The sequence below is a fragment of the Pipistrellus kuhlii genome, unplaced genomic scaffold (assembly GCF_014108245.1).
Source record: "Pipistrellus kuhlii isolate mPipKuh1 unplaced genomic scaffold, mPipKuh1.p scaffold_m20_p_8, whole genome shotgun sequence".
Classification (NCBI taxonomy): Eukaryota; Metazoa; Chordata; class Mammalia; order Chiroptera; family Vespertilionidae; genus Pipistrellus; species Pipistrellus kuhlii.
In genome coordinates, this window is record NW_023425584.1 from 47,636,515 (window position 1) to 47,652,772 (window position 16,258).

The 16,258-nt window shown below is 38.3% G+C and overlaps 1 protein-coding gene across 1 annotated transcript in view; it reads right to left on the reverse strand.

The window, feature by feature from the left end:
- Positions 1 to 16,258, reverse strand: part of TTC29 (tetratricopeptide repeat domain 29) — a 148,037-nt gene that overhangs the window by 53,639 nt on the left and 78,140 nt on the right. The window contains exon 8 of the mRNA XM_045576686.1: positions 8,227 to 8,318. Within this exon, the coding sequence (XP_045432642.1) occupies positions 8,227 to 8,318 (92 nt within the window). The remainder of the gene's footprint in view (positions 1 to 8,226; positions 8,319 to 16,258) is intronic.

Consider the following 16,258-nt stretch of genomic DNA (forward strand, 5'->3'; position numbering starts at 1 on the left):
CATAGGGACAGAGAGTGGGTTAGTGATAACCAGAAGCTGGGAGAGGGGCAAGGGGGTGGCTGCTAAAGGGTATAGGGCTTCTTTTCAGGGCGGTGAAAATGATCTCACATTTAACTCTGTAAATATACTGAAAGTGACTGAACTGTATAGACTTTAAAAGGCAAATTGGATGGTATATGAATTATAACTCAATAAAGTTTTCCCCCCCCAATAAAACCTTTTAAAAGTTTATGAAAGGTGAATGGTAGTTTGTTTTTTGTTAGCATCTCTCGGCAGTGAAATCTCAGGCATCCCAGAAGTTACCTATACAGGTGTTACAGACCGGTAAAATGCTCGGAAAGACATCGTTTATAGCAGAGTGCTTGGTATTCAGTACACCAGCCATTCACATATTTTTGACTGAAGCAATGGTAGGAAGTGTGAGATGGGAAACATTTATGCAGTAGACATGAAAGTCAAGCTTCCAGGTAAATTGTGAGACTGGGGTTGGATGTTTGAAGTTCATGACTGTAAACTCCTGTCTTCTGGATATTCCAGTAATATAAAGAAACTCAGAATGCTACTTTCTGGGGAATACAGTTCCTGTTTTTAAAGAGTTTCCATGTCAATTTGGAGAGATACATATATAAATTCTTGCAAGGGATTAACTGTGATGGGTACTATGAACTGTGTACAGTGCTTTGAAACTTGGAGCATATTCCCTTCAATATCCTCCTCATAAGAACACATCTAGAGCTTATAGTGCTAATTCGACCTTAAAAGGCAGCTGAAGGATTTGGAGCCAACTCCAGAGAATATCACAGTAAACACAAAGCACCTATATAAATTTGAAAAATTATCATATGTTTAAATTTTGAAACAGATCATATGGTTTAGGCTCCTTGCTCTGCTCCCAGGCCTCTTCCTTCTGTGCCTTTACTCAGGTCTTAACACTCAGGTTTGGAATCCCTGCTGTTAACATCCCATCTACCTCCAAATGGTCTCCCTCTCCACTGTCCAGAACGTTCAGCTGATCTGTTTTCTCATATTTTTATCTTCCTTGGTATCTTACATTAGAGTCTCTACCCACCCAAAGTTGACTCTTTCCAGAGTTCTAAGACTGTCCTTCCCCCTCCACTAAATGCTTATTATGGGCAGTTTCACATACTGCTATGGTGTGCTCTAACTCCTGTATGCACATGTGGCAAATATGTATTTATACCCCTCATTTCCCCCCTGTACTGTATTTCCAACTGTCCAGATTTACTAAGCATGCAAAGGAAGAGAATTTCCTCCAAGTGTTTAACTTTAAAATTGTCAACTAGTGATGAAGCTGATGGCATCCTGGAATCCCTCTTTAAAAAACATCTTCATAATGTAGGTTTATTATACAGCATTTATAAGTAATTTAATCAATTATGTCCCCCAAATAGAGTAAGCCCTAGAGTTTATTATGTGTGACTTTTTTCTAAATGTGACTCTAAATCCTTTGTCGTTTGCAAATATCAAACCCATCTCTCAAACAAAGATACACATCTATAGGGGTTGTTCAAAAGAATATGCCACAAACATTTCAAAGGTATGTATTTTATTATTATTATTTTTATTTTTATAAATCTTCATTATTGAAAGAATTACATACGTCCCCTTTTTTTTAAAACAGGTGGTGGCAGGATTAGAGGTATCAACTTGCATAACCTCCCAAGATTTGACGAGGACCACATTCATGTTCATAGATAAGCTTTAGTATGTTTATAAAAATCAGGTAAATTGTTTTAAAGTTGCAAAGTGCAATGGTGCAATTAGAAAGATCTAGCCATGAATCCCAAGTTTGGCTTTTTAATTGAATAGCTTTAAACACATCTTTCTCAGCTCCAATTTTCTCATTTTTATAGTGACCACAGAGTGTTGTGAGATGAAAAATTACATGTATGCATAGCCTGGCACAGAGAGATTCATTAAATGACAGCTATTATTACTACCTCTCAGTGAAGTAAAAAGTTATCATACCCACAGTTCTCTGCTTGATAGAATCTAACACCAGTTGAGAAGAAAAGTCAAATTAGCTAAACATTACTTTTAGAATATCTTTCATTATGCAATGATTTGAGGGGACACTTTGCAAGACAGAGAGGCAAATAAAGTCCTACTCTCTATTTTCTAGGGGACATGCATCAAAGAACTAACACTTTTTGTTTACTTGAGTATCAGGCACTATCAAATGTATTATTTTTTCCTTTCTTACTGGTAAGAGAATGGATTACATATCAGAAATAAAATGAAATTTTACATTCCCAAAGTTAATATTGCCTTTTATGATTCAGTTCTCACCTTCTCATAACAAATTTATGGTTATCTTCTTCTACATGTAGGCATGGCTCAATTCTCCAGAAAAAAAATTATGAATTGTTATGAGTATTATTTCAAATGCAGACATGAATTAAAATAACCAAAAGAGGTACACTCATTGCTTTAATTTTAATATTTGCTTCATGGAAAAACAAAAACAATACTGAGATAACTCAAGATTATAAAAATATAAATAAATAAATAAATAAATAAATAAATAAACTAAGAATTTTGAGCAAACTCATAAATTTCTAGAACTAAAAATGTTTTATCAAATTGATGTTAACTCTCCAAGCTCTTTCTTGGATAGTATTATTCAAGAAAAAAAAAATGATGACATAAGAAAAAAAATAGAGACTTCTTTGCATATCACTTTAAAACCTCAGGGAAAAAAATATTTGTTTTTATTTAGCTAAAATGGACTCACTGAAGCTTATTTACGCTCATGTTCCTAAAAGCTGATATAGTTTTGATGGAAGTATATTTTGAACTAAGTTTGGCCTGCTGAGGATTGTTAAATCATAACATATACAATCAAACAAATGAAAAAGCACAAGTTCAGTGAATAAAGAAATACAAAATAGTATAAATAAAACTATTGCTGGGTGAGTTGAGTTGTTTTCCTCCCAAAGGAGCAACAGATCTCCAAAGCACCGAAAAGTATCTGAAACTTGCTCTAACAAATAATGCTACAGAAATAGCCTTCCCATTATAAATTATATGCTCCACTCAGTGAATGCACAGTTCTATAGCCAGCAAAGCTGTTAATATAGCATCTGAAATATAAACATTATATGTTGCTTAAAGGATTTATAAATTTAAAAGTTAGCCTTAGACTTAGAAGACAGTCTTCCTTTAGAAGGGAAAGAAAACAAAACAAAACACATTTTTTCGCCCCCCTCACAGAAATGTTAGGAATTCCTTGAATGAGTTCAAGGACAAGGTTAAAATGTTAGACAAATATTAATTCCAGTTTTCTATATGCAGTGCACAGGTGCAACTTGAGCAGCATATTATATGGTATAATCATTAAATTCATTCAACCAGACCTTAGAGAGTTAAAAACATATATTCTGAGGAACAGGACTCCTCGGTCCAAAGGATGAGAATGAAACAGTGCAGAATATTTGTGTATCAAGGTGATGCCAGTTTCCAGCTGGGAAAACGGGACTGTTAACACCCACATCCCCTGACAACTGTCCAATTATGTATATCACACTTGGCCTACTGTTTGCAGTAGAAGTAATCAATAAAGGATGTGGTTGAGTGAACATAGATTTTGGTTGAACCAATGCATGAAAACTTAATCATTTACTCAGAGAGAAGAAATCAAATAGAGCAGAGATGAAGCGGCCACCGAGGGGTTTGTTGATTGTGCTCCCAAGTTTGTGAGCCACAGATGAAAGCAATAAGGCAAATGGAATCAGTGACAGGAGAAAATGTAAAACGCTGTCCTTAATTTCATGAATTAATAGAAATGTTTTGATCTATTTTGGGGGGTCATTTTTAGGAGATTTCGCATCAAAGCCTGAACGTTCCATTTTAAAGAATATATGGAAATTACTAGGGCATGTCATTTCTCTCAAGCCAGAAGAAATTAATTTTCAGCTATAACAGGAAGGCAATTTTCAATCGTGAAAATTTGTCCTGATTGATTGAAAGATGTCCACTGTGGAAAGTTTTCTAGGAAATAATTGAACCCGAGTTTATAAGAAAATTTACAAGCGCTATGGAATAAATCCAGGCCCACTGTGACCAAGGTGTCTTGAACAACTGTCATTTTTTGTAATTCCCCCCCTATATAAGCCACCCTGATTATGTTGGAGAGTTGGGCCATTTTGGTAAATGAGTTATTTCAGAAAATGAGTCCAAAAAATGCTGTAAGAAAAATTGAGGTTATTTCCCCCCCTCTATATTTATTCTAATTGTCTGTCTACATATACCGTATTTTTCGGACCATAAGACGCACTTTTCCCCCCCCAAAAGTGGGGGGAAAAAATCCCTGCGTCTTATGGTCCAAATATAACCTACACATATACTTTTAAAAAAAAAGTTTTTTTACTTGCCCGGCTCTGTGTGGTCTCTGTGTGCTTGCCTGGCTCTAAAATGGTTCTAAATGCCTCTGTTTACTTTACAGGGTTGATTACATGTGTTTATGACTGTGATGTTGGGTTTTAATGCACATAAAATATTTTAGGACACTATTTGTTTCAGAATCTTTTTTTCTTCATTTCCCTTCTCTAAAAACTGGTTCGTCTTATGGTCCGGAGCGTCTTATGGTCCGAAAAATACGGTAATAATATTTACTTGGTAATTTCTCAACTCACTGTCTCTTTGTTTTATGGACAATAATTCTGGCTTTTATAGCTGTGTCATGGGCAATTGTTACTATGTTAGAATACTGAATTTTTTTTCACTAGTATTTCAAGTAGGAAAAAAAGACATTGTAAATGCTTATTTTCTGTTATGCTGCTTAATGTTATTCAGACCAATAGCAAAAATAACAAACCCGGCTCGTTATTAAAACCTGCATCAATAATTCTAATACCAGGGATAGTTCTAGCATTACCAACTGAGCAGCTCTGCATTACCAAGTCCTCAGCCTTGAGGGAATGTGTTTTTTCAGTTGAAATCACAGTATAAATTCTTATAACCATTTTAGAAGCTTCCAGCCTTAAAGCCTATTCACCCTTCATGCATGCTCAGCGGATGGCCTCAGACACACACTTATCCCAGACATGGCTATCCTCTTCCATTTCCTTTAAAGAGATAAAATATGTTTATAGAGATAGGGCTTCCCATTAGTGAAGCCTGTGCGATTGCACAGGTTGGGAAAGAGATTTAGAGGTGATGCTAAGCTCCATATGCAGCTTGATTTATTCCTCAGCCAACACCACCATAATTTCCTCTATTTTTGTTGCCCTCTATTTCTGCTAGTCTGAGGACAGTTTAGGACTATGAAAGGGACATACATATGTGTGTGTGTGTATGTGTGTGTGTGTGTGTGTGTGTGTGTGTGCATGTGACAAAAACACCAAGCCCTTGAGGCAATTTTTTTTAAAAGACCACAAAATTCATATCAAAACATTTCTAGTAAGTAATGGGCTTGATATTTGGGGTGCTGATGCCCACAGTACAGAACTTTTGGTTTTGACACATCTGCCCACCTCCCGAGTTATTTTGCACACCTGGAGGAAGAACACGCCCAGGCTCCCACTTCTACGAGTGCTCCTCCATAACCACCAGCGGTGTTGCAGGTGCAGGTGGGAAAGCTGTTGTGGGCTGGGAACACTTTTGCCCTCAGACCTCAGAAAAAGCATCTCCTGTATTCTTGTGTGCTGCATAACATTACTAAATTTAAAGCCCACAGAAATCATCAACAGCTCCATTTGTAATTTGGTTGAGGGAATTCTTACATGTGGAATTAGTTTCATTTGGAATAAAAGTGAGATGGGGATAAGTTTTCCTGCCCATTATATGTTTGCCCCAAGGCAGGCTGCTGGACTGTTGAGAATATTGGAATTGAATTGTCCCTATGGCGACCCAAAATACACCCTACTTCATATGTCAAATCTTCAAAAGCAATGTTCTTTTCCACACCTGGACTCCAAGTGATGCAAAAGCAGTCAAATCAAAACATCAGATTGTCTGTTGTTGTTATTGCCAATATTTACCAATAATAGTTCAACTCCCACCTAGCTTTTATTGTAGAGACCAGGAAGTCAAATCTTGGAGTAGAGACACTAAAATATTCCAATGAAACACTGGGTTAACTGGCAAGAATTGGTTTAAAATAATTGCATGTCTCCAGAAGTTTCAAAAATAATTGTATTTTTGTAACCAAATTGGGCATTCCAACACTTGTCTGCTCAATATGTTTACAAAAGAAAATATTTTTCCCTGTAGTTTTATCTCTTTAGTTATGTTGGGACACAATGTCATATTGTAAAAATTATTTTATAAACACATTAATGGACACATTTATTTAAGTGTATGGGCTCAGGCCAGGTTTGCTACTACAAAGTAAGATAAATAATCCAGTCAGTTTTTATGGATTCTGAGAAGTGCTATGAATAGAGCTCAATAATTTAAAAACCAAATAGAGCTGGAGAAAAGGGTGCAGAGTTTGTGTGTCCCACATAGGCACTAAATTGAATATATCGTTATCTATTCTTTGTGTTCAAACATTTGCTTCTTTTTGGTTGTTATTTGTAAATAAAAGTATAGGGACAGCTGGGTTAATTTTCCATGGATTAGTCACCAATCCTTACTTGGAGAGACGACGCTCATGGTTCTGCTTATAGATATGTTCATTCTCTCCTTATAAATATGGCCATGTCCTTAACCACGGATCCAGTGATGACTGCCTGGCATTTTGTAGGGCACCTTTTCTTTCATTGGTGTTTGGATTTTAATATTTAATTAATTATTTATTTAGCACTTAATGATTGTTATATAATGACTAGAGGTCCAGTGCACGAAAGTCACGCATGGGGGAGGGTATCCCCTCAGTCCAGCCTGCACCCTCTCCAATCTGGGGCCCCTTTGAGATCAGGCCTAAATAGGCAGTTGGACATCCCTCTCACAATCCTAGACCAGGCTCCTAATGGCTCACCTGCCTGGTCACCCCTTACTGCCTCCCCCCTGCCAGCCTAATTGCCCCCAACTTTCCACCCACCAGCCTGGTCACCCCCAATTGCACCCCTTCCACTGGCCTGGTCACCCCTAACTGCCCCCCTGCCAACCTGGTCGTCTCTCATGGCCCTCCCGCCAGCCTGGCCACCTCATGCAGCCTGCTGTTCAGTCATTTGGTCATCCCTCACTAATCCCCCTGCTGACCTGGTCGCCCCACACAGCCTGCTTGTTCAGTCGTTTGGTTGTCCCTCCATCACCCCCCTGCCGGCTTGGTCGTAGGCAGCCATCCTGTGAGGCTGTGAGTGTCAATTTGCATATTACCTCTATATTATATAGGATGATCTACTCTTACTTCACTAGGCATATGTTTTCAATGACTTTTAAATAACAATTTTACCTTTTAAAACACCACTCTGTATATATTTACAAGTAAAATGTAAATGAGAAGAAATTAAACTTGACACAATTTATACCTATTATTATTACTACTATCATTATTAAAAAGCTATATCATGTATATAGCTTTTTAAAATAACTTATGATGAAAGGGTCACTTAAGAAGGGCACTGCTTAACATACCCAAAACCATGGTCTTAACTTTGATAACTTTTCTTATTCTTAGACTACCTTGCCTTAAATTATAATGCTAACGATGCTCCTATATGATGCAATGCTTAAATGAAGTGTACGAAGAACACAGCGCAATGAGTGAAGGGCCAATCATATACTTCCCATGGAAACATTTGTATCAGAGGTTTTCCACGTATACTTCCCTTAAGATTTCTGTTTTAAGTGAAATTTTGGGAATATTGTTTTTGCACCCAATTGTTCCTCCAGATCTGTTCGATGGAGAGATGTCTTAATGGAAGTGGCATGACTGAAGCCTAAGCGGACAGTTTCCTCCAAGAGGAGATCTGGCAAGGCTGTGGTGAGCCACAGTGACTGAAGCGCACTGTGTACCTCTCCGCTTTTCTCACCTGTGCGACGTGACCTGATTTTCCCCTTTCACTCGAGGTCACCACTAAATGTAAAGAAAATAAAAAATAAAGTGATACAAAGGAGGAATAGACAGAGAAGACTGTAGACGCATAGCTCGAAATACCACATTGGTTTAAAATAACTTACGATGAAAGGGTCACTTAAGAAGGGCACTGCTTAAAATTTAAGCAGGCAGTAATGGAAAGCGACAGACCTCAAACAATTTAAGTCTTTCACAGTTGAGTGAGCTCCCAGTGACAGGAAGACTGGGATGTGCTAACTCACCTCTGCAGGACTCTGGCTATGGCTTCGTAGGCTCTCCCCAGGCTCAGGTCATCCTCCAGGTCCGTGGAGATCTCACTGTAAGTGTTGAGGTCCTAGCCGGAGGAGAAACACATGTGAAACGTGCGGCATGGGCCAGAGTGATTAAAATTAATGGTTGTTTTTAATGTTTCCATAAACTATTTTTTGTTTATTAAAAATTCATGTTGGCTTGGTTTGTTTTTATCTATAGTGTAACTTGTTTCACAGCATTCTCTTTAAGCAGTGACAGTGAGGTCTTACTTTCGTGAAAATAATTCTTTTCCTGCACAATCCAAAATCGTCCAATTTATACAACTTAGGTGTGAATAAATAATTGAATGGCTTGCACCATTATTTTAAAATATGGGACTATTACCTAAGGTAATATAAAGCAGATTATATAATAGTATTCTACTATGGGAGCTTAAATATCACTTTTCTTTCTATAAATAGCTGTTTGAAAAACATGAATTTAGGTGCCAGGCAATTTCTAAATCTATCATTTTATTAGATGCATTTCTCACAGTTTGTACATGTATTTGGTATACACTAAAAGTATTTCTTACAAATGCACTTCATTACCAACAATCTCTTCAATAATCAAAATATTATGGCTGCCACAGTCTAATGCATGATATTAATTTAATTTAATTTAACGCTGACATCATCTGTATGGTATAATTTTTCTTTTTATTCTTTTCCCATTTCAAAGGCCAAGAGAAGGAAAGTACGTAAAACAAAGGCCCCATTCTTTCTCCGTCCTTCATTGTTATTTGATCCAACCTATTACACAGGAGGATACAGGAAATCTCCAAAGACCTCTATGGAAATCCTTTTTGTACATTTTCTAAGAAAGAATTAGTGAGAGTCATTTGACAGGGTTGAAGGTAGGTATGAGGGAGGACACAAAGATGAGCGTGGACCATGAACTGAGTTTGGCAGCTCAGAGAATTAAGTATTAGAGGCAGCGTTAGTCTTCTTTATGTCCTAAAAGTTAATAGTTGGGAAATAATTTAGAGAAGGCCATTGGGATACCTCATAAGATTTGGGTTTCCAAGTGAGTGCTTGGCAGATACTGATATTAAAACTTACTGATACACACTGACCCAATTTAATTCCCACTAAACCTGCAAAGTTCAAATGTTTACTTATCATTGTTAAGGCTTTTAATAACCTTGTATAAACCTGAGAATATTCTTCTCACTTGGTCTTGCATACTGACAACACCTAGATGTAGTTAGATATGCCTTGACATAGACCTTTCTGAATTACGGGCAGAACTCTAAAATTTTGTGAATTTATGAGGCCTTATTGAATCCAAGGGAGCAACTTTCTAGTATCTTTTTTGGTTCATATATTTTTATCTGACATTCTAGAACTTTAAGATATTGTGTCAAAAATAGTTTGTTTTCAGCAAATATTGTTACCGTGTGCCAGGTGCTATATCACACCCACAGAAATCTCAACTAGCAGAGAGCATGCTTGCAGCCCTGGAGGCCTGATGCAATTGTGGGACTTAGTGATGACTGAAGACAGGTTTCTCCAGGGCTTACTGGTGCTTTCACTGTGCCACTCCCCCTTGCCTCCGATCACCAGGGCCCCTGAAGCAGTACAGCAACATATGGGGGTACCCAATTTTATCTCAGAGATGGGACTCTTCAGTCCAAGGATAAGAGGGTAGGTGTCCAAGTAACTATAGGAAGATGCATCCATGTTGACAGCTCGCATCTCACACCAGTGTGCCATGCTTCCAGGGAGCAGCAGGGCCCCAAACAGCTCAGTCTGGGATTTGGTTTTGGCTTCAGACTTGATTCTATAGTAGCTTTTTCACAGAGCCAGACTTGGAATGTATGCTGGAATGAATTCTAACCATAGAGTAAATAGAATCGGTTCAAGTTCCAATTCTTTCATGCTCAACATATGTGGGCCAGGAAGGCTCCCTGAACTTAATTTCCTCAAAAGTAAAAAAGAAAACCCTGAGAGCTGTTGTGGGGCTACCATGAGATAATAGAGTGTGATATTGTAAACCTTAGGACTGGGAGTCTATGGGAATAACCATCCACTGGTGAACAAGTCCTGGTGAAAGTTTTCTTCCTCAAGGCCAAGACACAAAGACACAAATTGTATTTGTGTCTTGAGAAAGTTTCTGTATCCTTTACCTACAAATAGGAAACACGTAGACAGGTCATCACTGGTCCAATAGGGAATCAGTCAATTACATGAAATCCATGCTGAGGACCTTGGTAAGTGCAGTAGAGGAGCTCATTTAATCAAGGTCAAGGCCCCGCTCCTCAGGAACATGAGCACTATTGTGAGAAAGTAAAGTCAGGTGAGATCATAAGGAGAATTCAAGGCAAAACGCAGCAGATTGGTGAATTGTATAGTTCAACCCGAAGGGAGTAGAAAGGACGTCGTTAAAATGAAAATTTAAGAAAACCCATAAAAGCAAGTGGAAAGAGAAAGTGAGATTATGAATTCTAAAGAAAATAAAGATGTTTATATTGATCTCATGGTAAGTGGCTCACGTGTCTTTTAAAGCTGGCAAGATACAATTTTTTTATTTTTTATTTTTTATTTTTATTTTTTTAAATGGACTTTAAAAAAAATATTTTATTGATTTTTCACAGAGAGGAAGAGAGAGGGATAGAGAGTTAGAAACATCGATGAGAGAGAATCATCGATCAGCTACCTCTTGCACACCCCCCACCGGGGATGTGCCCGCAACCAAGGTACATGTCCTGGCCTGGAATCGAACCCGGGACCTTTCAGTCCGCAGGCCAACGCTCTATCCACTGAGCCAAACCGGTCCCGGTGCAAGATACAATTTAAATTTTAATAAATATTGATCAACTAGAATCCTTACACAAAGACTAGAACTCCTTTTCAAAGAATACTTCAAGTGATAAAATACTGTGTGGAAATCTGAGGGATCCCCTGTATTTGATTGAATATCCTAGTGGCATTCGATATGTTGGAAACAAATCCAGGGTGTAAAAGATTAAAATCTAGAATCACAAATAAAAGAAGAAAGAAGAAAGAATCTCAGGTACAAAAAATGTTGTTAAATTTAAAATTCATTACATATCTTTAATTTAAAAACAATGAACCTAATCAACATTTATTAAATGAGGGAAACACTGATTACGCATACTACATTGTAAATCAATCAATGCCAAGTTGTGCATGATAATGAGGTTGCCAAAATTGGAAAAGTCAGGTCACATATCTAATAAAAACTGGCCAGTGCTACATGGCCAGTGTTTCAAATTGTTAATAACTTACTTGGAAAGATATTTTCAAATAAAATTCAAGTTCTTAAAATGAGATAATTTATATTGGTCACCTAAAAACAAAATTCATAGCAGCAGATATGAAAGTCAAATATTTATAAGTCACTGATACTAAAAAAGTATAAATCAAGGACAATTGGCTGCCTTGTTTCCCATGATTCCAAGTTTTCAAAATTTTATCTAGCATTGTTCCCTTGTCTAGGGAAAGGAGAGGAAATATTTCTCTTTCTCTCATGGCATTGCCTAGAGCACATGTGTCAAACACAAGGCCCGCGGGCCAAATCTGTCCCGCCAGGCCTTGCAATGTGGCCCGCACCGCGCTGTCATCACTGCACTCCGCTGCGTTTCCATCACAATGACAGTTTATGACTGTTCAGTAAACCATTCGGCCCGCGATTTAGGCTGGATTTTAGATTTTGGCCCCTTCTCTGATTGAGTTCGACACCCCTAGCCTAGAGGATGCACAACTCACATTAATGCTGATCAGTGACATAAAATTTAAATGGGCCTTGTGCTCTGCCTGGTGACTCTATCTACCATGGTCTCTGCAGGAAACTAATCCAATCCATAGAAACTACTACATAAATAAGTTCTTGCATCTAGACCACTTGATGTGGAAATTTTGTAATTTTGTAAAACTTTTTAGTGAACTCTAATCTTACCTTTACATCGTATTTCTTCTATTTTTTCCTATATTCCTTTCTCTAGTTACCACCCTCCACTCCCCTGCTCTCTCTTAGTTATTTCAATATTTGAAATCAGTTGGGACTTTTACTCTGAGGGGATAGACCAGGCTTTGGAAGGGCCTTATGCGACAATTAATCAAATCTCCCTCTGGGTGCTCCAATTTTCTCCAAACATCCTACGCTTTGAAGTCAGGCAGGCCTACTAAGGGGCTGAGTGGCATGTATCGAGTGACTCAGTCCCGCAGGTATAAAATGGAAGTGAATGAAGTCTACCTTGAAGGGATGCTATGAATTTCCAGTAAGATAAGGTGTTTAAAAACATCCACTAAGGTCCTTTTACAAGCAAGAGTCCTCTGTGATTGTCAGGTTGCACATACACAAAAGCAGCCCTGATTCAGAGCTATCATTGCCTAAATTGCAAAAGTTATTTTTTATAAATCTAATCAGAAATTGAAAGGTACAGAATAATAAGCCTGGAATTTATATAAATATGTGTGCATCTTTATCTGACCTTCCCTCCACCATTCCTACAAAAGTTTGAAACAGTTATGTGTAGGAGACTTTTACAAACTAAGTAAGTGTACAAATGGAAAGCACATCAGGTAAAAATAAAAATATTTTTCATATCATTAAAAAATCAACAGTACCACCTTGGCAGTGTGGTCTAATTGATTAGGCATCATCATGTGCACCGTAAAGATGTGAGCTCGATTCCTGGTCAGCGCACATGCCTGAGTAGTGGGCTTGGCTCCCAATACGGGGTTAGCAGGAGGCAGCCGGTCAATGTTCATCTCTCTCAGATTGATGTTTCATTCCCTCTCTCTCTTGCTTCCTTTCTAAAATTCAATAAAAAAAAAAAAAACTTATAAAAAACAAAACAGTAAACCCACAGTACCCTCATTAAGGATTTGAATGAAACAACTGCTTAATTTTCCCAAGTATTTATCTAACCTAGGGGTGTCAAACTCAATCAGAGAAGGGGCCAAAATCTAAAATCCAGCCTAAATCGTGGGCCGAATGGTTTACTGAACAGTCATAAACTGTCATTGTGATGGAAACGCAGCGGAGTGCAGTGATGACAGCGCGGTGCGGGCCACATTGCAAGGCCTGGCGGGACGGATTTGGCCCACGGGCCTTGTGTTTGACACATGTGATAACCTATCAGTTCTCACGTGGGGACAATTTTGCTCCCTGGAGATATTTGGCAATGATGAGAGACATTTTAGGTTGTCCACACTGGGAGAGGTGCTCATGGCATCCAGGGAGTGAAAGCCAGGGATGCTACTCAATACCTCAAAATTCACACATGGCCCCTACAACAAAGATTTATCCAGTCACAAAGGTAAATAGTGCTTTTATTGAGAAACCTTGACCTAGCCTTCACTTGAAAAATATCCATAATTGGAAACTATCTCCTTGTGAGGCTAGCCACTCAGCTATCAGAGAGTTATGTGAGAAAACTATTGGTAGAGGTGAAGCAAAACCTATAAGCTCTGCCTACTAGCCCCCGTTGTGTTTTGTGGGACAACAAATTGGTTCCCTTTCCATGTCACAGTTCTTCCAATCCTGAAAGATGGCTGCTTTGTCTCATCAAAGCCCCCAGACTTACAGAGGCATCCGGGATGCTCTGAAACAAGTGAGAACAAAGACCTAAGAGGTTAGCTGCATTTGAATATTTTATTTGTAGTTTCATCTGCAAGTGTAAGAGTCCTAGAAGAGCTTAAATAAACCCATTTGGACAAAAATATGTCTGAAAGCCCATAATGGGGCATCCATCAGATTTGTCTGTAAACAAGAAGTTGTGAGTCCATTGCCTGGGGTGCATTTTTTTTAACCTCTTTCTTTCTTGCTCACATTAAAAGGCAGCACACCACACATTTTGTTATACATCCCCTTCACAAACTCCAAATTGTGCCTCATCATAATGAAAGCTTTACAATGGACTCAATACAATGCAGAACTTTGAGGAGAAAAAAAGCAATGATATAGTTTTCTTTTTGTGTAATAAGAAACGTAGAGAGAAAAAAATCAAGTTGCCATCTTGAGCTTGAAATCATTGTCAAATCTTATTGGAAATACATTTATTCTGATTTCTGGCAATCTAACCCCCTTTAGCCATTTCACAGTTGGTGAGCAGAAAGGATGTTTCTGCCTCATTTGCAGTGTCTGAACCTGATTCAGACAATCAACTGCAACATTAGTCAAGAAATCGATGGCTAATGATTTCTGACAAGCACTGCAGTAACAGGCTGAGGACCAGACTGGGCAGCAACAGCAGTCAGAGCGTCTTCCTGGAGCCAGCAGTAGGCAACTGTGGGAGATGATAAAAACGGAGCAGACAGGGCTGGTCTTACATCACTGTAAAGTCTCCTAAACACGTTGTACAAGCGCACAGTATCTGTCATGCAATAACTACATACCCCTTCCCTACAAATACGTTATATTGAATCAACACTAAGGCCACCAAGCATGCAGCTCCATAAACTACAATACATAAAAGTAGTCAAATATGTTGCATTCTGCTGAAACTATAAGTTAGCAGAAGCATAGCCTTACTTTTTCTATTGATCATTTGAAGTATGTACTCTTTCTTCCTGAAATGCCTTGCTCACCATTCGGACTTCTCACATCGCCCAGCACTCCAGGATCCCTCAGGGGATTTCAGAGGGCTGGTTTCATCCCAATCCCACAGGTCAGGCCGAGGGACCCCACTGGTGCACGAATTCGTGCATCAGGCCTTTGGTATACTTATAATACCATATTACATAATGTTTTACATTATATCTCTTTTGATTAAAAAATAACTTTATAATTATGGTAAATTGAAAGTATATGAACATTTTCAGTTAATAGCCAGTTCTGGAGAGTTCAAGTATCAGAAAACAAGCTAGATTCCCAAAGGATGATTTAAATGATATTTCAAAATGATATAGAACACCTATGTAAATGGGTGCTTGCATCGAGTCACATTCTCCAATGAATGTGTTTCCCCATTATGAGTTTATGTGGGCCTCATGCTCAGTGAGCACAGGAAGATCAGAGGATGAAATCATGTTAAGTAGCCATGGTATCTTGAGGAATAATTCTTCCAATCTATGGAGGGAATATGAAATATCTTTTTCTCTTTCTTTTCATCTAAAATGATGAAAGATTAATGTAATCTCTACTTTCATAAGTAAGGAGTTAAGACAGAGAAGCAAACTGTGAAAAGTCACTAGTGTGGTGACAAGCCAAGTTCTTCAGCCTTCCCCAAAGTGGCCACCATAGCAGCCTTCTTCCACTTGACCTCTGAACAACATGGTTTATGGCTCTATGGGACCAAACCAATGAGTGTTTTATATCAGTAAGTGACTTCCTAGATGGTTTTAATAAACACCAATACTGTGAATATTTCTCTATTTCTTCATGGACCAATTACCACTAGGAGATTCATCTTTCCCTTGGCAGGAGAGTTAGCTTCTACTCATAATCCCTTTTACTAGATTTCTCCCTCATTTAAAGCAGACTTCATAAAATTCCATTTTGTTTCCCCTTCTCAGAAATCCATGAGAGCCCTGAAAACATTTAGAGCATATTCTCTCTGCATATTCTCCCACCACAAGCCATTATTCTGGTAAACTCGGTAAACCCTGATTTAGATCCATGATGTAATGATTTCCTATCTGGCTATATGAACACATTTCTTGAAAATAAAACATGGTTGGGGAATCTTCCTCCAAATGCTTGCATGCAGAGGAAGCTTTGCCTATTGCCCTTTCCCTGTGATAAAAGAGACAAGAAAGCAAGTTATGAGTCATTTCCATTCTGACAGATGAGACAATGAGTGGAAATGTGACGCCTGCCAAGAGCTTTTATCAAGTAGATTATACCAGCTAGTAATACGCGTGAATAATGAGTGGCTGGAATCTTCGGGGAAACGGTGGCAATATGAAACAATTTTTGATACTTCTGGTGGGGCTCTGCCACTCTTGGAATTCCCTGCCTTCCCAGTAGAGTTTTGGCCTGACAATAAACAACAGTTTAGTACTTTATCTAATC